At 45.1% G+C, this 26548-nt stretch overlaps 1 protein-coding gene across 1 annotated transcript; it reads left to right on the top strand.

The window, feature by feature from the left end:
• Positions 1 to 462: 462 nt before the first annotated feature.
• Positions 463 to 26548, top strand: LOC137330762 (MOB kinase activator 1B). Its single transcript, XM_067994520.1, has 6 exons — positions 463 to 653; positions 9433 to 9599; positions 11635 to 11728; positions 19825 to 19958; positions 20758 to 20921; positions 24238 to 26548. The coding sequence occupies exons 1-6, from the start codon at positions 640 to 642 to the stop codon at positions 24313 to 24315; spliced, it is 651 nt and encodes a 216-aa protein (XP_067850621.1). The 5' UTR covers positions 463 to 639; the 3' UTR covers positions 24316 to 26548.

Genomic DNA, 26548 nt, shown 5'->3' with positions numbered 1-26548 from the left:
GTGGACCAATGTAAGGAATCTTACATCAGGTTATAGTCCAACAGTTTACATCTGTAAAAGTGGGAATAATAAAATTACACAACGTGTTCTGAACAAGGGCGTCCACCCAAAACTGAGAAATGGTTTTATCAACTGATTGAATAAAGTTGTATTCAGAATGTAATGAAACTTACATCACATTGTATTTTGATTTGCGGTAGATTTCGATCAGTAATTGACCCTCTCTGTTTTCTTCCTGTACAGATCCAGGTGCCGGGACCCGCTGTACATTTTGTGTTATTAACATTGAATTGAGTGCGTGGTGCGGGTGAAGGGGTTTTTTTTTGCAGCAGGAGCTGCCTGACTGGAGGTGAGCGGAAGGTCGGCGGCAATCTCGCGAGTGGAGCGGATCCGCACATCAGGAAGAGCAGGAACGGCACCAGAACCGGGAGGAGGAGGAGCGGCACCGGGACCGGGAGGAGGAGCAGCAGCAGCAGCACCAGGAGCAGGAGCAGGAAGAGGAGCGGCACCAGGACCGGGACCGGGAGCACCGGGAGCGGCACGAGCTCCAGGCTGGTAGAATCCCCCCCCATTGTGTCGTCATCCCGGGGCCGCGTTCCACGGGTTGTCGCCGGGTCCTAAGTCCCCCCGGATGAGGCCATGAGCTTTTTATTGTGAGTGCGGCGGCTGCTTGTCTGCATGTCCCCCCCCCCCCCCCCGTTGGAGGAGGAGGCGCTCCCCTCCCTCCCTCCTGATACAGTCACTGATGTATCAGATTTGCAATGTATCAGATTTGCAATGTATCAGATTTGCATCACTTTGTATCATTCGGAAACATTCTCAGATGTATCAGATTGCTCTTTAGAAACACAGAATGGTGCAGCACAGAAGGAGGCCATTCGTGCCTCTGCCGGCTCTTTGAACGAGCTGCCCAATTCAAAGTTATTATTGAATCTGCTTCCACCGCCCTTTCAGGCAGCGCATTCCAGATCAGAACAACTCACTGCGTTAAAAAAAAATTCTCCTCATCTCCCCCTCTGGTAATTATCTTAAATCTGTGTCCTCTGCCAGTGGAAATAGTTTCTCTTTATTTGTTAAAGACAAATCATGTTTAACTAACTTGACTGAGTTTTTTGATGAAGTAACAGAGAACGTCGATGAGGGCAGTGTAGTTGATGTGGTGCATATAGACATTCAAAAAGCGTTTGATAAAGTGCCACATAATAGGCTTGTCATCAAAATTGAAGCCCATGGAATAAAGGGGGCAGTGGCAGCATGGATATAAAATTGGCTAAGTAACAGGAAACAGAGAGTAGTGGTGAACGGTTGTTTTTCGGACTGGGGGGAGGTGTACAGTGGTGTTTCCCGGGGGTCAATGCTGGGACCACTGCTTTTCTTGATATATATTAATGACTTGGACTTGGGTGTACAGGGCACAATTTCAAAACTTGGAAGGGTAGTGAACAGGAAGGAGGATAGTGATAGACTTCAAGAGGATATAGACAGGCTGGTGGAATGGGCGGACACGTGGCAGATGAAATTTAATGTAGAAAAGTGTAAAGTGATACATTTCGGTAGGAAGAACGAGGAGAGGCAATATAAACTATAGGGCACAACTCTAAAAGGGGTACAGGAACAGAGAGACCTGGGGGTATATGTACACAAATCTTTGAACGTGGCAGGGCAGGTTAAAAAAGCATATGGGATCCTGGACTTTATAAATAGAGGCATAGAGAACAAAAGCAAGGAAGTCATGTTGAACCTTTATAAAACGCTGGTTTGGCCACAACTGGAGTATTGTGTCCAGTTCTGGGCACTGCACTTTAGGAAAGATGTGAAGGCCTTAGAGAGGGTGCAGAAGAGATTTACTAGAATGATTCCAGGGATGAGGGACTTTAGTTACGTGGATAGACTGGAGAAGCTGGGGTTGTTCTCCTTGGAACAGAGAAGGTCGAGAGGAGATTTGATAGAGATATTCAAAATCATGAAGGGTCTAGACAGAGTAGATAGAGAGAAACTGTTCCCATTGGCGGAAGGGTCAAGAACCAGAGGTCATAGATTTAAGGTGATTGGCAAAAGAACCAACGGTGACATGAGGAAAAACTTTTTTACACAGCGAGTGGTTATGATCTGGAATGCACTGCCCGAGGGGGTGGTGGAGGCAGATTCAATCATGGCCTTCAAAAGGGAACTGGATAAGTACTTGAAGGGAAAAAATGTGCAGGGTTACGGGGATAGGGCGGGGGAGCGAGACTAGCTGGCTTGCTCTTGCAGAGAGTCGGCACGGGCTTGACGGGCCGAATGGCCTCCTTCTGTGCTGTGACCATTCTATGATTCTGTTTACTCTTATCAAAACCCTTAAATTTTGAACATCTCTGTTAAATCTCCCCTTAACCTTCTCTGCTCTGAGGAGAACAATCCCAGCTTCTCCAGACACAATTCTGGGCACCGCGCTTTAGGAAGGATGTCAAGGCCTCGGAGAGGGTGCAGAGGAGATTTACTAGAATGGTACCAGGGATGAGGGACTTCAGTTATGTGGAGAGACTGGAGAAGCTGGGATTGTCCATGATTGTTTGCATGGTAAGTTGCTGAAAGTGCGAGCTGGTAACGTCACAGTGAGGGAAACAGGGCATTCGGGACCTGAGTGAACAGGGCAAGTAACCGGGTATCTCCTTAATCAATCAGACTGAAGGATTGGGAAATAAACAGCACAAGGACTGAGAAGGAAGTGTAAATTAGAGTGGGTGAATTCAATGTCAAATCAGGTACAGAAAGAGAAATAAAGAGAGGGAAAGAAAGACTGGATTAAGGGAGAGAAAAAAGACAGAACGGAAAAGTTTTTTAAAAAAATTGTATTTAAATTTTTTTTTAGAAATCTGCAACAATTAAAACCTGAAGGAATGAGACTCCACTCTTTTGTAATAGTTAATTTTCAGTGCCAGGGAGGTTGACTGGCAGTAATTAACACTTACCACATTGATAAAAGGGTACTTAGTCTTGAAATCGACAAGACGTAACTTTCTGTGGCGAGTTTAGTTCGTAACTAACGCACAAATACAGCAGCTTCACACCGTTCAACGCTTTTCACTGGTGAGGCAGACGGCGAGATGCCGTTTTCGCGAAGCTCGCGGCACATCTCAGACAGCGACTTTTGGATTTCCGCGTTTAATCGCGCATCTGCCCCTCGCCTGAAGTCACGGTACCGTTTACCCAGAAATAACGGCTGAGCGCCATTAGTCTCCCCTGTTATTTTGACGACAAATTCTGGGCCATAGAATTTAAATGGTTCCTCGATTGCTGCTGCCTCACAAGTCTCATTGTTCCTGGTCGGTTTCGGTGAAGCCCATCTCCCACCTCTATCTGTCCGTTTTGTTCTGAAACTGTTTCCCGGTTATCTCGGCCAGCTGGCCCTCAACGTATCTCGGTGAGCTGCTCTCCTTTACTAAACATCAGAAACATCAGACGCTACTTTGCGTCACCTGTGCTTGAGTTTTGAGGTGATTCAGTGATTTTTAAGGCTGCTGCATTATTTCTCCCCGTGTCGCCTGCCACCACCATGTGCCCAATGACCTGGGTCTCCTCCTATCGCCGTGGTTTCCTTTGATCTTCTCCTCCATATTTACAGCTCTACCACCAGGGAGATAACCCATCTCCATGTATCTTTACAACACACATGGTCTATCCATTTCCCTGATTTTAAAGAGTCCCCTCTGACTACAGTCTCTGTGATTCGCAGACTTTGTCTTAGTCCAATCAGGTTTTGTAATTAGCCCCTTCTCCTGCTCCTTATTTCTTTCTGCATCATTGGACGGTGCCTGTTATGTTTGTTGTTCTAGTCTCTCGGGTAACTTCTCAGGTCGAGCACTGCGTGGCCTAAGTCCGATACATTCGTCACTGAAGGAAAGAACTTGCATTTCTATAGCGCCTTTCACGACCTCAGGACGTCCCAAAGCGCTTTACAGCCAATTAAATACTTTCTGAAGTGCAGTCACTGTTGTAATGTAGGAAACGCGGCAGCCAATTTGTGCACAGCAAGATCCCACAAACAGCAATGTGATAATGACCAGATAATCTGTTTCAGTGATGTGGGTTGAGGGATAAATATTAAATTTGCTAATTTAAAAACTAATACAATTTATAAACAGCACTAAAAAGAGAGCTCAGTGGGGATATTAGTGTTTAGTTAATGTTTTGCAAGAGGATTTTGATCTGTTCTGCAATTGGGCAAACAAATGGAAAATTTAATTTAATACTGGAAAATGGGAAGTTTTGCATTTTGGGAGGAAAAGGAGCAATAAATATAAATATATTTATTTATGCAAATAATAAAAGGAATCGAATAAGCACAGAGAGACTTGAAAAGGATCTGGGAGTGACAGTAATTCGGTTTATTTGTCACTTTCCATGTGGAGAAGCAAATAAAGAAAATTAAATGTTAGGATAGCTCGGCAGAACAGTAATGTACAGGTGCACAGTGGGATGGGCCGAATGGCCTTTTCTTTCTCTCAACTTATTATTTCATTCTTACAACTGCCCTGGGCTGATTATTGTTTGAGCTGTATCATTTGCCGGGCTACGGGGAAAGAGCAGAGGGAGTGGGATTAATTGGATAGCTCTTTCAAAGAGCCGGCACAGGCACGATGGTCCGAATGGCCTCCTCCAGTGCTGTACGATTCTACCTGCACCAAAGGTTATGAGTGGAAGCCACCGTTCATTCACACGCTACTTGTTTGAAACCAGTTATTCAGTGGGAAACTTGCATAAACCCAAAGGTTGGAGTTACTCAGCGTGAAGTGCCAGTTGCTGTATGGGAGATGTACCATGTTGTTTTTGTGGTGTGAGAGAATGCAGGCTGACCACTTTACTAGTCGTTCAGTAAAGAATATAGAAGATTAAAGGATGATCCAACTGAGGTGTTTAAGATGATTTAAAGGATTTGAAAGGGTAGAGAGAAAGAGAGAGTGTGGGGGGATTCCAGAACAAGGGGTCGTATCCTTAAAATTAGAGCTCCATAAACTTGAACTCATCCAAAACTCTGCTGCCCGTATCCAAACTCGCACCAAGTCCCGTTCACCCATCACTCCTTTACTCGCTGACCTACACTGGCTCCCGGTCCGGCAACGCATCGAATTTAAAATTCTCCTCCTTATGTTCAAATCCCTCCATGGCCTCGCCCCTCCCTATCTCTGTAACCTCCTCCAGCCCTACAACCCTCCGAGATCTCTGCGCTCCTCCAATTCTGGCCTCTTGCGCATCCCCCGATTTTAATCGCTCCATTGGTGGCCGTGCCTTCAGCTGCCTGGACCCTAAGCTCTGGAATTCCCTCCCTAATCCTCTCTGCCTCTCTCTCCTCCTTTAAGATGCTCCTTAAAACCTACCTCTTTGACCAAGCTTTTGTTCACCTGTCCTAATATCTGCTTATGCGGCTCGGTGTCAAATTTTGTTTGGCAATCGCTCCTGTGAAGCGTCTTGGGACATTTTGCTACGTTAAAAGTGCTATATAAATGCAAGTTGTTGTTGTCGAGCTAGGCCGTTCAGGGGTGATGTCAGGAAGCATTTCTTCACACAAAGGGGAGTGGAAATCTGGAACTCTCTCCCCCAAAAAGCTGTTGAGGCTGGGGGTCAATTGAAAAATTTCAAAACTGAGATTGATAGATTTTTTGTTGGGTAAGGGTATTAAGGGTTACGGAACCAAGGCGGGTAGATGGAGTTAAGATATAGATCAGCCACGATCTAATTGAATGGCGGAACAGGCCCGAGGGGCTGAACGGCCTCCTCCTGTTCCTATTAATTTGTGACAAACGACTGTGAGATTGATGATTTCTGGCGGGTGTCTCTGCGATTCCAGGTTTCACTTTCTACGGCAGCGCTGAGGAATCCCTTTTAAGAAATGGGTATGTGGGTGCTGGAGGGGACGGGATCGGACGTGCACGCTGTGCGGCCGTTGGTTTGAGACGAGAAGCCGCTGTATTAATACATGCGGTAACTCTGTACAATAAGAGAGCCATTTGTAATCTCCGGTTGAGGACTGAAGGTCGCCATTTTTTTTAAACTGCATGGTTGATATCCGAGGTCTTCCTGCGTGCAACGTTTGTGTCCAGAATCAGTGAGCGGAAATACCTGGGTGGAATTTGACACTTTTATTTGAAGGTAGTGACGTGGGCCTGACACAGTGCTACCAAATAAGGAAACGTTTTCACGCGAGTTGATTGGATCGCTTGAGTGCGGTGAAAATTTGAAAACTGGACATGTTGGAACGCACTCATAGAATCATACAGCGCGGAAGGAGGCCATTCGGTCCATCCTGGTCATGCCGGCTCTTTGAAAGAGCTATCCAATTATACCCACTCCCCTGCTCTTTCCCCATAGCCCTGCAATTTTTTTTCCCCTTCAAGTATTTATCCAATTCCCCTTTTGAAAGTTACTATTGAATCTGCTTCCACCGCCCTTTCAGGCAGCGCATTCCAGATCATCACAACTCGCTGCGTTTTTTTAAAAAAAAAGTCTCCTCCCCTCTGGTTCTTTTACCGATTATCTTAAAACACAGCTCCCCGTAAAGGAATGCACCTGATTTTCCTTCCACTTAATTTAAGGGGGAGAGGGCGTCCTTCACGAGTGTGCCTGATCGGCCGATATTTACATCGCCCGGATGCCCTTGGGCAGAGACCCAGGAAAATCTCCCCTCTCGTTTTAAGATGCTCCCTGAGCGTAAAGCAGTGCCTCAAAAGGCTGACTTGCATTTTGCCGGTAAATTAGTTCCTGTAAGAGTGTCTGAAGCTTGCTTGTCAGCAGCCCTACAATTTGTTAACAAATCTCAATCTTTTGGAGAAGGAAACTGCAAATCAGCACAAAAACCACATTAGCTGGGGTAGAGAGCACACGCCAATTTCAGCATTGGTTACGAAACTGAGTTAGTAAAGCAACTGTTGTTCAAAAATAAATCGTAGAATCATACAGCACAGAAGGAGGCCATTCGGCCCATCGTTCCTGTGCCAGCTCTTTGAAAGAGCTATCCAATTAGTCCCATTCCCCTGCTCTTACCCCAGAGCCCTGCAAATTTTTTCCCTTCAAGTATTCATCCAATTCCCTTTTGAAAATTATTATTGAATCTGCTTCCATCGCCTTTTCAGGCAGCGCATTCCAGATCATCACAACTCGCTGAGTTTAGAAAAAGTTCTCCTCATCTGCCCAGTTGAGAGATGGATTGTTGTACTTGATGCAGGTAAATATTTGGAGTTCGGTTCTCCGCAGAGTAGGACATGAGACATCAAGCTAACTATTTATGATTAGAGAGACAGCACAAGTTGCACAAAGTCAACATCTGTGTCTCAAACATAGAACAGCATAGAATTTACAGCACAGAAACAGGCCATTCGGCCCAACTGGTCTATGCCGGTGTTTATGTTCCACACGAGCCTCCTCCCACCCCTCTTCATCTCACCCTATCAGCATATCCTTCTATTCCTTTCTCCCTCATGTGTTAATGCAGCTTCCCCTTAAATGCATCTATTCTATTCACCTCAACTTCTCCTATGGTAGCAAGTTCCACATTCTCACCACTCTCTGGGTAAAGAAGTTTCTCCTGAATTCCCTATTGGATTTATTAATGACTGTCTTATATTTATGGCCACAAGTGGAAAAATCTTCTCTGTGTCTACCCTATCAAACCCCTTCATAATTTTAAAGACCTCTGTCAGGTCGCCCCTCTGTCTTCTGTTTTCTAGAGAAAAGAGCCCCAGCCTTTTCAATCTTTCCTGATAGTTATAATCCCTCAGTTCTGGTATCTCCTTGTAAATCTTTTTTGCGCCTTCTCCAGTGCCTCCATATCCTTTTTGTAATATGGAGACCAGAACTGTTCACCGTAGTCTAACTGATAACCATTTGCCAGACCGATGGGTCCAGTGGTCCCCCCCCTCCCACACTTTATTTATTTACTACTAACTCCATAAGTGCGTTTATTCAGTGTGTTTTACCTCTGCTGAGGGTCATGGGTGAGAAAGGACATCGAACAGAAGCAAGAGTGGAAAATTTCTGTCAGTTTACAATAATGAATAGACGGAAGAGAAAGTACCTCTCCAGTTCACAGCAGGTTGCCCTGATGATCTAGCTGGTTACACTTGTTTTTTTTTCTGTTAATAAAAGGGAATTGAGAAAGGGGATATTATAGTCGCTGAGCAGTGTTAATGTTAGAAATGTACAAAACTGACGGGCAGGAAAAGACCAGCCGGGGCATCGAGACTAAACACTTCCTCCCGCCCCCCCCAACACAGCCATATAATCTCACATGTCTATTAACGCCAATGAGTTGGAGGTGGGCGGGACTTACGGCAGGACTCACAGCAAACAGTCTATTTACTCAGCAAAGATCAAATAGAGTTTATTTAAAGAGTCTCTATGAACTACAGCAAACCAAACTCATGACCCAAAACTACAGCAACTTCTCCCGATAAAAGCAGGATTATTTCTCCAGCAAAATGCAACGAGTGGAGGATAGTTACATAATACAAATTCTGTGCGTAAAATCAATCCCAGTCATGGGTGACTGACTGGGTAACTCCCCGATCATCTCCATTCTGGCCTGGAATAGAGATCTCACTGTGTGCAGCCTTCTCCTGGCAGAGACGAAAAAAACAGAGGAAAAACCCAGGGCCAATAAGGGAAAAAATAGTCCTGCAAATTCCTCTCCGATCCCCTCAGGCGATTGAAAATCAGTCCAGGAGATCATGTAGACCAGCTCCCTCTTGACGTGCAGAGAGTCGGCACCCACCACACCAGCACTGGAGATAACGTAATCCAGAGGCTCACTCCACTCTGGGGAAAAGGAGAGCAGCAAGTTTCCTGACAACAGACCAATCGTCATTTTAAATCCTTTTTATTTGTGGCCATTAATTTTTAAGATGGTTTTGGACGAGTGTTCCTAGTTATTCGTTTTGGCCATTCAGGTTGGTGTGTGAAAATCTGAACAATTTTTATTTGTAGTTTTTTTTTCCGGTTTTCAATGCCTCAGAAAAAATAGGAACGTCACTCCAAGTGAATAATCTGTTCAACGACTACTTACATTTATACAGCGCCTTTAACGTAGTAAAACATCCCAAGGTGCTTCACAGGAGCGATTATCAAACAAAGTTTGACACCGAGCCCCATAAGGAGATATTAGGACAGGTGACCAAAAGCTTGGTCAAAGAGGTAGGTTTTAAGGAGCGTCTTAAAGGAGGAGAGAGAGAGGTTTGCGGAGGGAATTCCTGAGCTTGGGGCCTAGGCAGCTGAAGGCATTTCCACCATTGGGTGGGACGAAGGAGATCGGGGATGCGCAAGAGGCCACAATTGGAGGAGCGCAGAGATCTGGGAGGGTTGTAGGGCTGGAGGAGGAAACAGAGAGAGGGCTTAAAAGGTCAAGTCTATTCCTAGTTTACATTGTTGTGCTTTTAACCGTGGCCAATCATTGTTTTACAGTGGAAGCCGTTCGTCTAGGACTTTTAAACCAAAGAAGAACATTCCAGAAGGGACCCATCAATATGAGCTATTGAAACATGCAGAGGCCACTCTGGGCAGTGGTAATTTGCGTATGGCTGTCATGTTGCCTGACGGTGAAGATTTGAATGAATGGATTGCAGTCAATAGTAAGTGAAACTACTGCTCATTTAATCCCATTCATGAGTTTATTCTTCTCCTTATGACTTCTGATTTATCATTCAATAAAATGAATCGAAGAGAACGTAAAATTGTTTTTGTGGGGGGGGAGGGGAGGGGTGGTTTAGCTGAAAGTGGTCAATTTGATAATTGCTACATTAGATCAGTGTGGGGTCATGAAAGACCATTGGGGGTGCCCTTGTGGAAAATGTGAAAGTAAAGGGTGTACGGGGTACAGTGCTACATAGAGACTACAGGCACCTGTTGATTGTGGGTTTCAGCATGATATCCCCCCATTGGCCGTGCCTTCAGCTGCCTAGGCCCTAAGCTCTGGAATTCCCTCCCTAAACCTCTCCACCCCTCTCTACCTCTCTCTCCTCCTTTGAAGACTCTCCTTAAAACTTACTTCTTTAACCAAGCTTTTGGTCACCTGTACTAATACCTCCTTATGTGGCTCCGTGTCAAATTTTGTCTTATTTCGTTCCTGTGAAGCGCCTTGGGATGTTTTACTACATTAAAGGCGCTGTATAAATGCAAGTTGTTGTTGTGTTTTCCTCCATAGTTGAGTAGCTTGCTAATGCTCGCTAAACTTGCAAACGAAGACTGGCCACGTGCCTGGTACCCTGTGTGACCAAAACCTAACACGTCACAGTCTTCTGGGGAAAGCTATCCAGAATTCTCTTCTTAGAGCTTCTAGACCAAGGTGCAGGGCCAAGCAATAGTCTGGTTTTGTGGAACGGTTTCAGGGAGGGTGGCCCGAACTCACTCGCCACTCAACTCCCTGGACGGATAATCAGCTGCACCGGAGGCGGACGTCAGTCAGGGCCACGCACATGAAGCAACTTTGGTTAACACCTGGGCAAGCTGTGCAGCATTGAACTTGGGACATTTAGAACCTCAGAGTGGCACATGTGCGCCGTTTCGCTGATGGGGAAACACTGAAACTTGACGTCTCCCGGAAGGCAGTAGCTGGAGTTTTTGGTACCTGCTGTCTGACTAGTGAAACCTTCACTTTTCAGTTTCTAATGACCACTTGGCCAGGCAGGTCCATGGTATTCCCATCGATGACTGACCAGCCGATTTGCTCCTTTTCAGGACGAGCGTATCGATGGACGCTGGTGATTTCTCACCATTCTATTCCAGGTTGTCCTGCCAGCCTTGGCCTGCCCTACTAGGGCGGGTATTCCTAGTCGGACAAGCAGTGGGGAGATTACTGCTGCTTTGTGCTGGTTAAACTCCAGCGGTACTCCAGGGCATTTGGCTGTCCCTGAATCTAGACCTTGCCAACCTGAGCCTAAGCTCTCTGGACATGCGTCAGTGGAGTGTGTCCCCAGCAAGAGAGAGTGTTCACTTCACATTGGGCAAACGGGAACCCCTCCCCCGAGTGGATTTCTCAGCAACTTGTTTCGGAGATTCTTCAACACAGTGATGAGTTTGTGTGTGTGTCAGACTGGAAGATCCCGAACTTCTCGCCTCCTGCCTTCTCCCATAGAGTAAATAAGGAGAAACTGTTTCCAGTGGCAGGAGGGGTCGGTAACCAGAGGACACAGATTTTAGATGACTGGCAAAAGAACCAGAGGCGAGAGGAGGAGAATTTTTTTTACGCAGCGAGTTGTTATGATCTGGAACGCGCTGCCTGAAAGGGCGGTGGAAGCAGATTCAATAGTAACTTTCAAAAGGGAATTGGATAAATACTTGAAAAGGAAAAATTTTGCAGGGCTGTGGGGAAAGAGCAGGAGGGAGTGGGACTAATTGGACAGCTCTTTCAAAGAGACGGCACAGGCACGATGGGCCGAATGGCCGCCTTCTGTGCTGTATGATTCTAAGTACAAGTACTGGATGTGAAAACAGAAATTGCTCACAAACACTCAGCAGGTCAGGCAGGTGAAGAGAGAGAAACGGTTAATGTTTCAGGTCGATGACTTTCCATCAGAATTTTGCTTTTGTTTTACTGAATGTGAATGTAGTAAATTTTGTAACTTGTATTGTTCTTTTTTCCCAAACCCCCACCCACCCCACCGCAAGCTGTGGACTTCTTCAATCAGATCAACATGCTGTACGGAACAATAACGGACTTCTGCACTGAGGAGAGCTGCGCCATCATGTCTGCCGGAGCAAAGTGCGTCACAGGTTTAACCCTTTGTGCTCCGATACGTATTGTCCGCGGTCCTTGCTAATCCTGTCGTTACTGCTGACGTTTTATTAGCCAGCTGTTTCCTGCTCGCCTACCTCAGGCGCAGATCGTGAGCTCAGCGCATGACACACTATCACCAACAACAGCTTGCATTTATATAGCGCCTTTAACATGTGAAAACGTCCCAAGGCGCTTCACAGGAGCGATTATCAGACAAAATTTGACACCAAGCCACATAAGGAGATATCAGGACAGGTGACCAAAAGCTTGGTCAAAGAGGTAGGTTTTAAGGAGCATCTTAAAGGAGGAGAGAGAGGCGGAGAGGTTTAGGGAGGGAATTCCAGAGTTTAGGGCCTAGGCAGCTGAAGGCACGGCCGCCAATGGTGGAGCGATGGAAATCAGAGGATGCGTAAAAGGCCAGAATTGGAGGAGCGCAGAGATCTCGGAGGGTTGCAGGGCTGGAGGAGGTTACAGAGATAGGGAGGGGGGCGAGGCCATGGAGGGATTTGAAAACAAGGATGGGAATTTTAAAACCGAGGCATTGCCGGAACGGGAGCCAATGTAGGTCGGAGAGCACAGGGGGGCGATGGGTGAACGGGACTAGGTGGGTTGTGGTATGAGCGGGCTGAGCCTCCTCGGGGCACTCACGAAGCAGTGAAGGGCGTGCCATGTGCTGGCAGAAAATCCATGGGAGAAACCAGGTTGCCGCTCCAGCCGCCTCAATGTAGACGGGTACAGTGTACACCGGATTGCACCGTCAACAGCCAGGGACACCCTGGCATCGTTTGCAATGTAACATTTCAAGATTACTGAACAAATTGACCAGCTCTAACCTGCTGTGAAACCAAAGCAGTTTAGTTTAAGATGCGCGCTGACTCTTCTGGTCACATGTCGTTTCAGTACTTGCTCGTCTGCCGGCTTTGTCTATGAGGAAGACTTTGTATTCATAGAGTGCCCGGTCGTGTCTCTTAGAAAGGACCCGACTCGCTTCACTGTGAATCGTTTTGAAGTGCAGTTCACATCTGTGCTGACTTTGGACTGCAGGAGCTGTTCTAATCAATGTTATTTTGGTAGCAGCTATTTTATTTGCAAGTTTTCGATGAGTGTGGGTGTTTGGCAGGAAACCAGTGAACAGGTGTGCAATCTCCTGCAAGGTTAGAAATTGCAGTGTACTTCCACTGGGTTTGTAATTTTTCTGAAAGTATATAATTTACATTTTTTGTGATGGGGAGCTCACTGGGTGGTCTAGTGGGTTCGAATAGTTCCCTTTCAGCTCTGGGTCTCTGTACCCCAACAACAAGAACCACAACTTGCATTTATATAGCGCCTTTAACGTAGTAAAATGTCCCAAGGCGCTTCACAGGAGCGATTATCAAACAAAATCTGAGCCACATAAGGAGATATTAGGACAGGTGACGATCAAAGAGGTAGGTTTTAAGAAGTGCCTGAAAGGAGGTGAGAGAGGTGGAGAGGTTTAGGGAGGGAATTCCAGAGCTCAGGGCCCAGGCAGTTGAAGGCACGGCCGCCAATGGTGGAGCAATGAAAATGGGGGATGCGCAAGAGGCCAGAATTGGAGGAGCGCAGAAGATCTCGGAGGGTTGTAGGGCTGGAGGAGGTTACAGAGATAGGGAGGGGCGAGGCCATGGAGGGATTTGAACACAAGGATGCGAATTTTAAATTTGAGGTGTTGCCAGACCGGGAACCAATGTAGGTCAGCGAGCACAGGGGGGGTGACGGGTGAACGGGACTTGGCGCAGGTTAGGATACGGGCAGCAGAGTTTTGGATGAGCTCAAGTTTCTGGAGGGTGGAAGGTGGGAGGCCGGCCAGGAGAGCGTTGGAATAGACGCGTCTAGAGGCAACAAAGGTTCCATCCTTTGTCCTTTTATTTTCCTTGTCTAAATGTTGGTCGTCACAATTATCCATAGGCATTGGATCACAACAAAATCCATCCCTTTCCCAATCGGTGGCTACTCGCTCGGTTGAGGCAGACAGTTCACAAAGTCGGTGTTCTGTTTGATTCTGAGCTCTAGATTCGCCCTCCCTTTCCCTCGCCCCCCCCCAATCATATCCATCACCAATATCACTTGCACCCACCTCAACGCTTCTGCCCTCCCCACCCAATATCTTCTGGGTACAATCTTGTTACTTCTGGCCTCGACGATTTCAGTGCTGTGTGTGCTGGCCTCCTGAGCCCCCCGCCTGGCCACTGTTCCCCCAACCCAGCACCCCTCCCCATCCCTCCTGCCACCGTTTCCTTCCCCTTCCTCCTCCCAGGCTTTCAAATGAAATATATTATAAAAGCTACAATTTCTTGTTAATTATGAAGGAAAATGGAAACACTCTTCAGAAAGCAGTCAATTTAATTTATCATCTGAAATTCTGTGGAAATTTCCAGAGTCCAAAAGGGGATTTCTCCGTCTTGGCAGCTTGTGCTTCGCTGCACTTGGTAGAAAAACATGTTGGGGGTTTTAAGCTACTAAAATCTCACCTCCTGAAAAGATTTGAGTCCTTTGGACAAGATGCTGATGACACAAAGGTAGGTAGGAAAGTAAATTGTGAAGAGGACATAAGGAGTCTGCAAAGGGATATAGATAGGTTCAGTGAGTGGGCAAAAATTTGGCAGATGGAATATAATGTGGGAAAATGTGAACTTGTCCACTTTAGCAGGAGGAATAGAAAAGCAGTATATTATTTAAATGGAGAGAGATTGTAGAACTCTGAGGTACAGAGGGATCTGGGTGTCCTAGTACATGAATCACAAAAAGTTAGTATGCAGGTACAGCAAGTGATTAGGAAGGCAAATGGAATGTTGCCATTTATTGCAAGGGGAATGGAATATAAAAGTAGAGATGTTTTGCTACAGTTGGACAGGGCATTGGTGAGACCACATCTAGAATACTGTGTGCAGTTTTGGTCTCCTTATTTAAGAAAGGACATAATCGCTTTAGAGGCGGTTCAGAGAAGGTTCACTCGACTGATTCCTGGGATGAGGGGGTTATCTTATGAGGAAAGGTTGGACAAGTTGGGCCTGTGTACACTGGAGTTTAGAAGAATGAGAGGTGATCTTATTGAAACATATAAGATCCTGAGGGGACTTGAAGGGGTAGATGCTGAGAGGATGTTTCTCCTTGTGGGAGAGACTAGAACTAGGGGGCACAGTTTAAAAATAAGGGGTCTCCCATTTAAGATGGAGATGAGGAGAAATTTTTTCTCTGAGGGTCATGAGTCTGTGGAACTCCCTTCCCCAGAGAGCGGTGGAGGCAGGGTCATTGAATATTTTTAAGGCTGAGTTAGATCGATTCCTGATTAACAAGGGAGTCAAAGGTTATTGTAGGTAGACGGGAAAGTAGGGTTGAGGTCACAATCAGATCAGCCAATATCTTATCAAATGGCAGAGCAGGCTCGAGGGGCCGAATGGCCTACTCCTGCCCTTAATTCGTATGAGATCAACACCATATAAGGTGTCTGCTGTGGTTCAGTGGGCAGCACTCTCGCCTCTGAGTCAGAAGTTTGAGGGTTCAAGTCCCCACTCCAGAGACTTGAGCACAAAATTGAAGCTGACACTCCAGTGCAGTACTGAGGGGAGTGCTGCACTGTCGGAGGTGCCATCTTTCAGATGAAACATTAAATCGAGGCCCCGTCTGCCCCCTCAGGTGGATGGAAAAGATCCCACAGCCACTATTTCGAAGAAGAGCAAGGGAGTTCTCCCTAGTGTCCTGGGCCCAATATTTAACCCACAACCGACATCACTAAAACAGATTATCTGCTCATTATCACATTGCTGTTTTTGGGATCTTGCTGTGCACAAATTGGCTGCTGCGTTTCCTACATTACAAAAGCGTCCACACTTCAGAAGTAATTCATTGGCTGTAAAGCCCTTTAGGACGTCCTGAGGTTGTGAAAGGCGCTATAGAAATGCAAGTTCTTTCTTGGTCTCATGACACTGCCAGTGCCTTTCTTAAGAGGTCCTGCTAGATGTATAACCATTCCATGTATAACCACTCGGTTAATCCCAGGAATGAGGGGGTGGACATATGAGGAGAGGTTGAGTAGATTGGGACTCTACTCATTGGAGTTCAGAAGAATGAGAGGCGATCTTATTGAAACATATAAGATTGTGAAGGGGCTTGATCGGGTGGATGCGGTAAGGATGTTCCCAAGGATGGGTGAAACTAGAACGAGGGGGCATAATCTTAGAATAAGGGGCTGCTCTTTCAAAACTGAGATGAGGAGAAACTTCTTCACTCAGAGGGTAGTCGGTCTGTGGAATTTGCTGCCCCAGGAAGCTGTGGAAGCTACATCATTAAATAAATTTAAAACAGAAATAGACAGTTTCCTAGAAGTAAAGGGAATTAGGGGTTACGGGGAGCGGGCAGGAAATTGGACATGAATTTAGATTTGAGGTTAGGACCAGATCAGCCATGATCTTATTGAATGGCGGAGCAGGCTCGAGGGGCCGATTGGCCTACTCCTGCTCCTATTTCTTATGTTCTTATGTTCTTATATTTAATGAGGTTAATTAATAGCATACTTGCAAAGGATGCAGCCCAACTAGTTATTTCGGCTCAGGGGTCAAACAGTATCGGAAACAAGGTTTTACGCAATTCTGAATTCTCAAACGATGATCTCATTGACAGTATCTCGTGTGTTTCTCCGCACAAATCTGCTGATTATTGCTGATCCGTGCAGTCACCTGACAAACAAACAAAAAAATACTGGTTCTGCTTTTTCCCCTTTATTTGTTAAAACTGAAACCTTTAAATGATGACTATCATAAGCAAATTAGAAAACCATAAAGAGGTATTTAAAGTACCTTTTGTAAAATATCAATAGAGAAAAAGGACTTCCATTTCGATAGCGTCTTTCACAATCTCAGGACGTCCCAAAGCACTTTACAGTCAATGACGTACTTTTGAAATGTAATCACGGGGCCTCGGTTTAACACCTCATCCTAAAGGCAGCCCCTCCGCCGGCGCGGGGCCTCCGACAGTCAGCGCTCCCGCGGCGCGGCCCCTCCGCCGGCGCGGCGCTCCCGCAGCGCGGCCCCTCCGCCAGTCCGCGCTCCCGCAGCACGGCCCCTCCGCCAGTCCGCGCTCCCGCGGCGCGGCCCCTCCGCCGGCGCAGCGCTCCCGCAGCACTGTACTGGGAGTGTCAGCTTGCGCAATGTGCTGAAGTCTCTGGAGTGGGACTTGAACTCACCACCTTCTGACTCAGAGGTGAGAGTGATACCCACGACTGATGCCTCAATTGCCTTTTTGTTGGAATGATGTGTAGCCCTGGGAGGAAATAATTTGGGTTTGAACATTGAAAGATTTATCTTTTTAATTGCAGTGTATTTTAGCCGAGAAATTATTGTTTGCAGTATCAATGTACAATGGCTTGACGTCATCTTATGACATTCCTCTCTCAGCTGTTTTAAAAGAGGCATTAACCTATTCAAAATAAAATGGGTTTAGGCTCACTGTTAACATAGCGCACAGAGAGAGAGGAATGTCATAGGAACATGTTAGATGTTTGTACAAACAGTGATTTCTGGGCTTCAGTTCCTTTATGACCCACGTTTAGTGAACGTCAGCTCATCCAAATCTCTGCTGCCCCGTATCCTAACTCACATCAAGTCCCGTTCACCCATCACCCCCTGTGCTCGCTGACCTACATTGGCTCCCGGTCCGGGAACGCCTCGATTTTAAAATTCTCATCCTTATGTCCATGGCCTCACCCCTCCCTATCTCTGTAACCTTCTCCAGCCCTACAACCTGCCGAGATCTCTGCGCTCCTCCCTGATTTTCATCGCTGCACCATTGGCGGCTGTGCCTTCAGCTGCCTTGGACGTAAGCTCTGAAATTCCCTCTCCGCCTCTCCTCCTCCTCTCTCTCCTCCTTGAAGACACTCCTTAAAACCTACCTCTTTGACCAAGCTTTTGGTCACATGTCCTAATATCTCTTTACGTGGCGTGGTGTCAAATTTCGTTTGATAATTGGTCCTGTGAAGCGCCTCGGGACGTTTTACTACAGTAAAGGTGCTGTATGAATGCAAGTTGTTGTAAAGTAATTGTATAACTTGCAAAGAGTGCAGTGAAATTATTTACTGGGGCCCAGGGTTTGAAACAGTGTCTGAAACAGGATTTTGCACAATTCTGAATTCTCAAGGAGTGATCTGATTGACGGTGTTGCGTGCCATTCTCCGCATGACTGTGCTGACCTTGCTGTGTGCAGTCGTGTGACAAAACAAAAAAAAATTTACTAGTTCTGCTTTTTGTCAAAACTGAAACCTTTCAGTGATGACTGTTTGTTTGAAGCAAATTGGACCCCAAATCATAAAAGAGGCATTTACAGTACTGTGTCGCTAATAGGCTTTTTGTGCTTTTAAAACTGCAGTCATCCTATTTTACTTGTTGTATACTAGCACTGCAGTGAGATGGGCCCCTCACTCTGACCCGTAATGACCAGGCAACTCCGTCCTATTTCTGGTTTACATTTCTCATTCGCTGTTTTGTCCTGTTTGAGTTTTGTTGAGATTTGGGAAAGACTGTTCTTCATGGTGTTGCCTCATTGGTGCATAAATCCCAAATCAGAACCCCAAGAGCTGTTGGCATCCACGAGCTCGATAACTGTGACACTCGTTTAAACTTCACGCGTGGCCCATGCCTGCAAACACCCTGGACGCTCTCGGTGCAGAGAATAGCAGATACCAGGGTCAGCGATCTATTGGTATCATGGTCCCAGTTCCTGAACCACATTCACTGATGCGTTGACTGCGTAGCACATAAGCCACAAAGGTTTGGAGTGGGCTGTGTTCAGTGGGGCCCGTGGAGTTGTTTTTAACGATTTCATATCAGGACCCATGCAGTACTCTAGTCACGTAAAGACTTTAGTTACGAGATAAAAACATTGTAAGAAATAACGGACCATCCTTCCTATTGACGTATGGAGTCATGGTTGCAGTTGATTGATTTGGTTCGTAGACTGAGATTTGGCTCCTTGTGGCGTCCGAGTGTTTCAGTGACTGCAGATAGTTTTTACATCTTAGCTTTAAGCTGATGATTATTTTGTAGTTTAGCCGATGGTACAAGAGGGATAAAGACTGGACTGTGACTCGACGAGAGTGCGAGCAGCACAACGAAACCCAATCACATATTTCAACCTCCTGCTTGAGAGTTGTCCCAAGAAGACAGTGGTATTGCAATGCCCAAGAGGCTACGTCCATTGTATGAGCTGTTGTGATGTACTTGAGTGATGTTGCACAACCCTGATATTAGTGTACAATTGCATCTGAGAACACAGCAAGCTAATTGTCGTCCTAATCCAGAATACATGACTCCCCAGGGTGCACACGGATATTCACTGATTTTGAATGGGTTATTTTGATTTATGGAATTATAATATATGATTTTATGAGTTTCACTGTATTGGAAATTCATCTCTTCCATTGCTGGATTTTGCCTTCTAATGTGAGTAAGAAGTTTATGTTTTTGTGGTTATATTTCCATTCAGTTATAATACCTCTGGGTATATAGAAGTTACATTGCACGATTTAGAAACATACTTTACAAGGATGATACCAGAACTGAGAGATTATAAATATCAGGAAAGACTGAACAGGCTGGGGCTCTCTCCTCTACAAAAAAATGAAGGCTGAGGGGTGACCTAATAGAGGCCTTTAAAATTATGAAGGGGTTCGATAGAGTAGACACAGAGAAGATGATTCCACTTGTTGGGGAGACCAAAACTGGGGACCATAAATATAAGATCGTCACCAATAAATCCAATGAGGAATTCAGGAGAAACTTCTTTACCCAGAGAGTGGTGAGAATGTGGAACTCGCTACCACAAGGAGTAGTTGAGATGAATAGTATAGATGGATTTAAAGGGAAGCTGGATAAACACATGAGGGAGAAAGGAATAGAAGGTTATGGTGATAGAGTGAGATGAAGTAGGGAGGGAGGAGGCTCGTGTGGAGCATAAACACCAGCATAGACCAGTTGGGCCGAATGGCCTGTCTCTGTGCTGTAAATTCTATGTAATAATCTTGTATATTAATGAGACTGTCTGTCTGTCTGTCTTTCCTCGCCACGTTCCAGATACGAGTATCACTGGGCTGATGGAACAAACATTAAGAAACCGATTAAATGTTCAGCACCAAAATACATTGATTACCTGATGACCTGGGTACAGGAGCAACTGGACGATGAGACACTCTTCCCGTCCAAAATAGGTAAAAGTTTAAACCAGGGGGAAAAGCTCGATTTTGACCACTCTGATGTGTTTTCTTTTAAACTTCACAATGCCTCTGTAGATTTTTTTTTTAAAAAAAGGTAGTAAATTTTGAGGGATTCATATTTAATAAAAGTCACAATATTTGGTGTTTTTTGTTGCTGTTGTGACAATAATCCAATATTTCAATGCCTGTAACATTGTAAAAACTGTACGACTTTGTAAATATGCCCTTCACATATCGCACGTTGAAGTGGTGGTACACGTAACCTTGCCAACTCCAATCACATTGTTTTAATTTGTCCCCCTCCCTGCCTTTCGGTATCTCTGTAAAGAGACATTTATTGCATCTGATCACCTCTTTGAAACGCCCCAGAGCACTCCACATATAATTCATTCATTTTTAAGTGTGTTGTGGCTGTTGCTATGCAAGAAAACGCAGCAACCAATCATATTGCACACAGTGCAATCCTACAAGCGGCAGTGAGGTGAATTGACAATTAATCTCTCTTTTGGTCTTATTGGTTAGAATGATACAGCACAGAAGGAGGCCGTTCGGCCCATCATGCCTGTGCCGGCTCTTTAAAAGAGCTATTTATCTTATTTTTCTTCTTCTTCTTCCTCCTAATCTAAGTTGCCCTAAGGATGTTTTCTGCAGTAAAGGCACTGCATGGATGATGATTAAGAGAAGTGAACGGGGTGGGGGGAGCGTTACTTGTTCGACAAGGAGTCGCTCTGGATTAATGAGTGTTAACACCAGCACAGTGCAGTAGAAAAACGAGTCTACTCTCTCTCACTAGGTGTTCCTTTTCCAAGGAATTTCATGTCTGTGGCAAAAACCATCCTGAAACGCCTGTTTCGAGTGTACGCCCATATTTACCATCAGCACTTTGATTCCGTGATCCAACTGCAGGAGGAGGCCCATCTGAATACTTCCTTCAAGCACTTTATCTTCTTTGTTCAGGTACGGCCAGTTGACAAATTCCTGCAAGAGGTTCTAGAATTCAAACGCGGATTAATCAGTAAGAGACTCTGACAGGAATCGTATGTCCTGTTGTTACAAAGTTGGGGTCTGCGCCCGATAATCTCGGGTTTGGCGTCACCCGTCCCTCCCATAAAGGGACCAATCCCCACCCCCCCCAACCCTTAGAATCATTTGTGTAACATTCACACATAACGGGCCATAATTTTGCAGTAGCAGGACATCTTAACAGCCTCTGCCGTTAGTTAGAATTGCCCCTGCACGTTTAGGTTTTAAAATTTTTTTGCGTGTCAAGTTGCTGAAAGTGCGAGCTGGTAACGTCTCAGTGAGGGAAACGGGGCATCTGGGACCTGAGTGAACAGGGCAAGTAACCGGGTATCTCCTTAATCAATCAGACTGAAGGATTGGGAAATAAACAGCACAAGGATTGAGAAGGAAGTGTAAATTAGAGTGGGTGAATTCAATGTCAAATCAGGTACAGAAAGAGAAATAGAGAGGGAAAGAAAGACTGGATTGAGAGAGAGAGAGAGAGAGCGAGAGAGAGAGAAAAAATGAGACAGAAAGGAAAAGTTAAATTTTTTTTAAATTTACATTTTTAAAATCTCCAACAACAATTAAAAGCTGAAGGAATGAGAATCCACACTTGATGTTGATTGGCAGTAATTAACACACATCATGCCATCAAAACGGCACTTACACTTGAAATGACTTAACTTTCTGCGGTGAGTTTAGTTCGTATCTACCGCGCAAATACAGCAACTTCACGCCGTTCAACGCATGTCAACGGTGAGGCAGACGGCGCGATGCCATTTCCCCGAAGCTAACGGTGGAGCGACGCATCTCGGACGGTGACTTTTGGATTTCCGCAATTAACCGCGCATCTGCCCCTCTCCTGATGTTTACACATAAATACCGGCAAGCGCCATTAACCTCACCGTTTTATTGACGGCAAATTCTGGCCCAATACACTGCACTGGCTCCATTCATTCGAATGATACTAAAATGTATTGACGAACCCCATTGTCTCAAACTGACATGGTACGCGATAAACGCCTTTCTGTACAGTCACTTTGTCAGAATTTAATTCACATTCCCAGGAGCTTGTATCTCATGGGGCTTTAACTCATTGTGTGCTGAATTTAATTTAATAGCAACGTCTTATTATCAATTAGCCCATAAAAATTTGCCTTTTTCTGCCAACTATCTCGTCATACAATAGCGTGAGCAGAATATAGTCATCAGTGAACTTTAATCTATTTCATAACGCTCCTCGTAACATTGAAATTAACAAAACACATCGCTGTTAATGGGCTAAATTTACTTTCACAGTCTAGCAAATCTCTGAAACTAGTCGGCTCCAACCTTAGGAAGACAGATCTGCAGAAGGACCTCGAGTTCCAGCTAGACAGGACACCAAAAACATGACCTCTGATCGCTTCACAGCTCTCCATGTCTGAGATTGACGAGTTGAGCTATCAATCAATTCTACTACTGCCGTCCTAGGTGTGGGCTCTCCAACAGGCTCCTCCTCTTCTCCTCCACTCCCCCCACCCCCCCCCCCAAGCTGGGCTCGAATGAATAGAGCTGTACCAGTAATATTATGTATCAATGTTACTAAAATGTATTGTCAAACCCCATTGTCTCAAACTGACATGGTACGCGACAAACACCATTCTGAACAGTCACTTTGTCAAAATCTAACTCACGTTCCCAGGAGCTTGTATCTCGTGCGACTTTAACTCATTGTGTGCTGAATTTAATTTAATAGCAAGTCTTAATATCAATTAACCCAATATCCCTTCTAGACCAAATAGTCAAAACATGACAATTGGATTTATTTTGATCATTAAGAATATCTTTTCAAGGAAAGGGAGAGGGAATTCACAAACCTTTTCCCATTGTGGAAGGAGTTGCTTTTCCGCTGGTTCGTATGGGGGAGCGGAGTGGGGGGACAGGAGGAGTTGAAAATTATCTGAAGGACTGGAAAAATAGGGAGCTTGGGAAAGAATAAAATTTGCTCAGCCTAACTGAAAATCGTGCAGCGGTCTTGGCAGAAAGTTCTGCTCATGAATCCGCTGCCCTCCTTGTTGGGGAGGGGGCTCTTTACACAGAAAGCTAATGTCAGAGTTTGGACCTTTTTTTTTAATACTCCAGAAACATGCATTTATATAGTACTATCCCCACCACTAAAAACCTTCGTGCTTAAAATGGGCAGTTGCTTATATTGGCCAAAAAGCGATAATCGTTATCCATTTGCATTAACATCAGTTTCAAAGTTGCCGGTTACAGTGTCTTAAACGCTCAGTTTATTTCGGGCAGAAACGGCTGTGTTTACTCACCAGTTCGGACCCGGTTAAGGCACACTGAATGTTAAAATAATATTACCATCCCCACATTGTAGCTGTAATACTAATTGGGAAATTGTATCAGCAAAGAAGTCTCTCAACTATTCACCCAAAACAAAGAGACGGGTTTTAGAGGCTCAAATCTGCTGGTTTTGTAACGGTGCCAATCTCCCCCCTCCCATTGCCCGTTTATATCCCGGGATACAGACACACACACACTGCAAAGACCTGGGGCCACAGGCCTGGTATTTACATAGAGTGAGCCCTGAAATATGAGGAATTGGAACAGAGTGAGGTTCATTGTCAGTGACTGGAAAATAATTACCTGAAGTTTTTTCAGTGTTTCCTGTAATATCTGGGGGAGAGAGAGAGAGAGAGAGAGAGAGATACAAATTGTATCAGATCCGCGGTTTGATTCAGTTTATTTCTCGCTCTCTCTCTTTTCTCGATTGTACACCTTGCAATGTACAAAAACAACAACAACTTGCATTTATATAGCGCCTTTAACGTGGCAAGATGTCCCAAGGCGCGTCACAGGAGCGTTAGGTTTTAAGGTGCGTCTTAAAGGAGGAGAGAGAGACTGAGAGGTTTAGAGAGGGAATTCCAGAGCTTAGGGCCCGGACAGCTGAAGGCACGGCCGCCAATGGTGGAGCGATGAAAATCGGGGGGGATGCGCAAGAGGAACAGAGTTGGAGGAGTGCGGAGATCTCGGAGGGTTGTAGGGCTGGAGGAGGTTACAGAGATAGGGAAGGTTCGTCTAATGTTCTACATTAAACGTTAAACTCTATACCGCTATAAGCAGCGGGGACTGTAATGCAAATACAAAGTCATGTGTATTCATCATGTTACATGTGACGTCAACCATTCATTGCTATAGTACCCCTGCAAAGAGCAGCTACATCATGTACAAACTTGGTAGCCATACAATAATACAACATGTCTTTCATTTTCAGGAGTTTAACCTCATGGACAGGAGAGAATTGGCCCCACTTCAGGAACTGATTGAAAAACTCACCACAAAAGACAGATAAAAAAAAAATAAGCAGATGAAGATGAACGCAATCCATTTTTCTTTTTTTTTGAAAAAAACGCAACAATTAGCACACTGCTGGTCTGGGCTTTGTAGGATAACACCCTTTGGTAGCATTGATGAAATGTTGAGCCCTGATTTGAAGGCTTCAAACAGGATGATTATACACTTTCCAGGTTTATTTAGCAGGTCACCACATACACAGGCAGCTTCAGTTGAAGTGTGGCTATTGTACTCACAGCATAAGATCCTCCTGTGATCCATGGGAGGTATTTATTGTCACCCATTAGAAGACAAGTTACTTTTATCCAAGTGCCTGGACTGGTTCATAATGCGTACTCTTTTTATTTTTGCTTCTCTCTAACATGTTGTCAAAGTGAAATTATGTTCCGAACCGATGCTCAACTAGGGAAGAAAGCCATTGGTTAGAAACACTCTTTCTATTTTATATATGTTTTTTAAATCTTCACTGAAAAGCACTGTTGTTTCTCGAGATTCACACAGCACAGCCTTTGCACGTTCTTTTGAGACGCTGATTAGTTTTGTGGTACTGAAGGTGTTTTGTGTTTTGGTAACTTTGTGCGTAGTTAAGTGAGGCTTTATATTTCTTCGACAAGAATCTAGAGACTGAATACGTCATCAGTGCACATTAGTGATAATGGCTAGCATTCACGTACACAAATCATTGAAGGTGGCAGAACAAGTCAATAAGGCTGTTTTTAAAAAAAAACTATACGGGATTCTGGGCTTTTTAAATAGAGGCATAAAGTACAAAAGCAAGGAAGTTATGCTAAACCTTTTATAAATCACTGGTTAGGTCTCAGCTGGAGTATTGTGTTCAATTCTGGGCACCACACTTTAGGAAGGATGTCGATGCCTTGGAGAGGGTGCAGAGGAGGTTTACCAGAATGGTATCAGGGATGAGGGACTTCAGTTATGTGGAGAGACTAGGATTGATCTCCTTAGAGCAGAGAAGGTTAAGGGAGATTTAATAGAGGTGTTCAAAATTTTGAAGGGTTTTGATAGAGTAAATAAGGAGGAACTGTTTCTACTGACAGAAGGGTCGGTAACCAGAGGACACAGATTTAAGATAATTGGTAAAAGAACCAGAGGGGAGATGAGGAGAAATGTTTTTACGCAGCGAGTTGTTATGACCTGAAAGGGCGGTGGAAGCAGATTCAGTAGTAACTTTCAAAAGGGAATTGGATAAATTCTTTAAAAGGAAATAATTCACAGGGTTATGGAGAAAGAGCAGGAGAAGTGGGACTAATTGGATCGCTCTTTCAAAGAGCAGGCACGATGGGCCGAATGGCCTCCTTCTGTGCTGTATGATTCTATGATTCTGGCACTGTACCAGGGTGCAGTTTCCTATTTTACCATAATAGGCAACGCAGAGATCATCGGCAGAGCAAAAGATAACTAAACTCTGGCCAGGAGAGAATAAACTTGTACGCTACTTCCACAGTACAGACACGAACATCCGAAATTGACGGGCAGGAAAAGACCAGCCAGTCCATCAAGCCTGCCCCACACACACACCATGACGGCTGGAGCAGCGTGACTAAACATTGCCTCCTTTACTCCCCCACAGCAGTCATATAATCTCCTGGGAGAGACAAAAAAGAAACGAGAAAAAATCCAGGGCCATTCAGGGAAAAAATATTCTGGAAAATCTCTCTGCAACCTCCCCCCTCCGACGAGTGAAACCGGTCCGGGAGATCAAATGGACCATGTGTTACCTATAAAGACACTGACCAAATTTTATAGGAAGGGCCGGTATTAACCGTCCAGTGAGGATGGAAAACAAGATGACCCAGACTGGACGTTGCTAACTTTCAGTACTGGCAATTTCACCAGTGCACTTTTATTTTCCAACCTCATGGGCTGTTTGCCAGCTAGTGGGAACGTGAGCTCTGCTCCTGAATAGGTTTCATCGGGTCCTCCAAGCATGCTCCTCCCGTCATGTTTCATATCGAGACTCGGCTGTTGAAACGTGCTGTCTAGCCATTAGCTCAGGCCTCAAATTCATAGCAGCAGATCGGAGGGAAAATTCTGTCACACTGTAAAGAAATGTATTTTTTTTCTTCCCCTCCCCAAATCTTGCTTTACAAGATTTTCTTCAGGGTAATGGATTTTCTGGGGCCTGATAACTCCATGCTGAAAGTGTTGCTGCCAAATATATGTAAGACTGCCAAAGGGTTTGTAAAATAAATAAACACACACTTGCTTCTGAA

The sequence above is a fragment of the Heptranchias perlo genome, chromosome 1, assembly GCF_035084215.1.
Source record: "Heptranchias perlo isolate sHepPer1 chromosome 1, sHepPer1.hap1, whole genome shotgun sequence".
Taxonomy (NCBI): domain Eukaryota; kingdom Metazoa; phylum Chordata; class Chondrichthyes; order Hexanchiformes; family Hexanchidae; genus Heptranchias; species Heptranchias perlo.
Note: the sequence above shows the minus strand (reverse complement) of the source record. Positions and strands in the feature narration are given on the sequence as shown.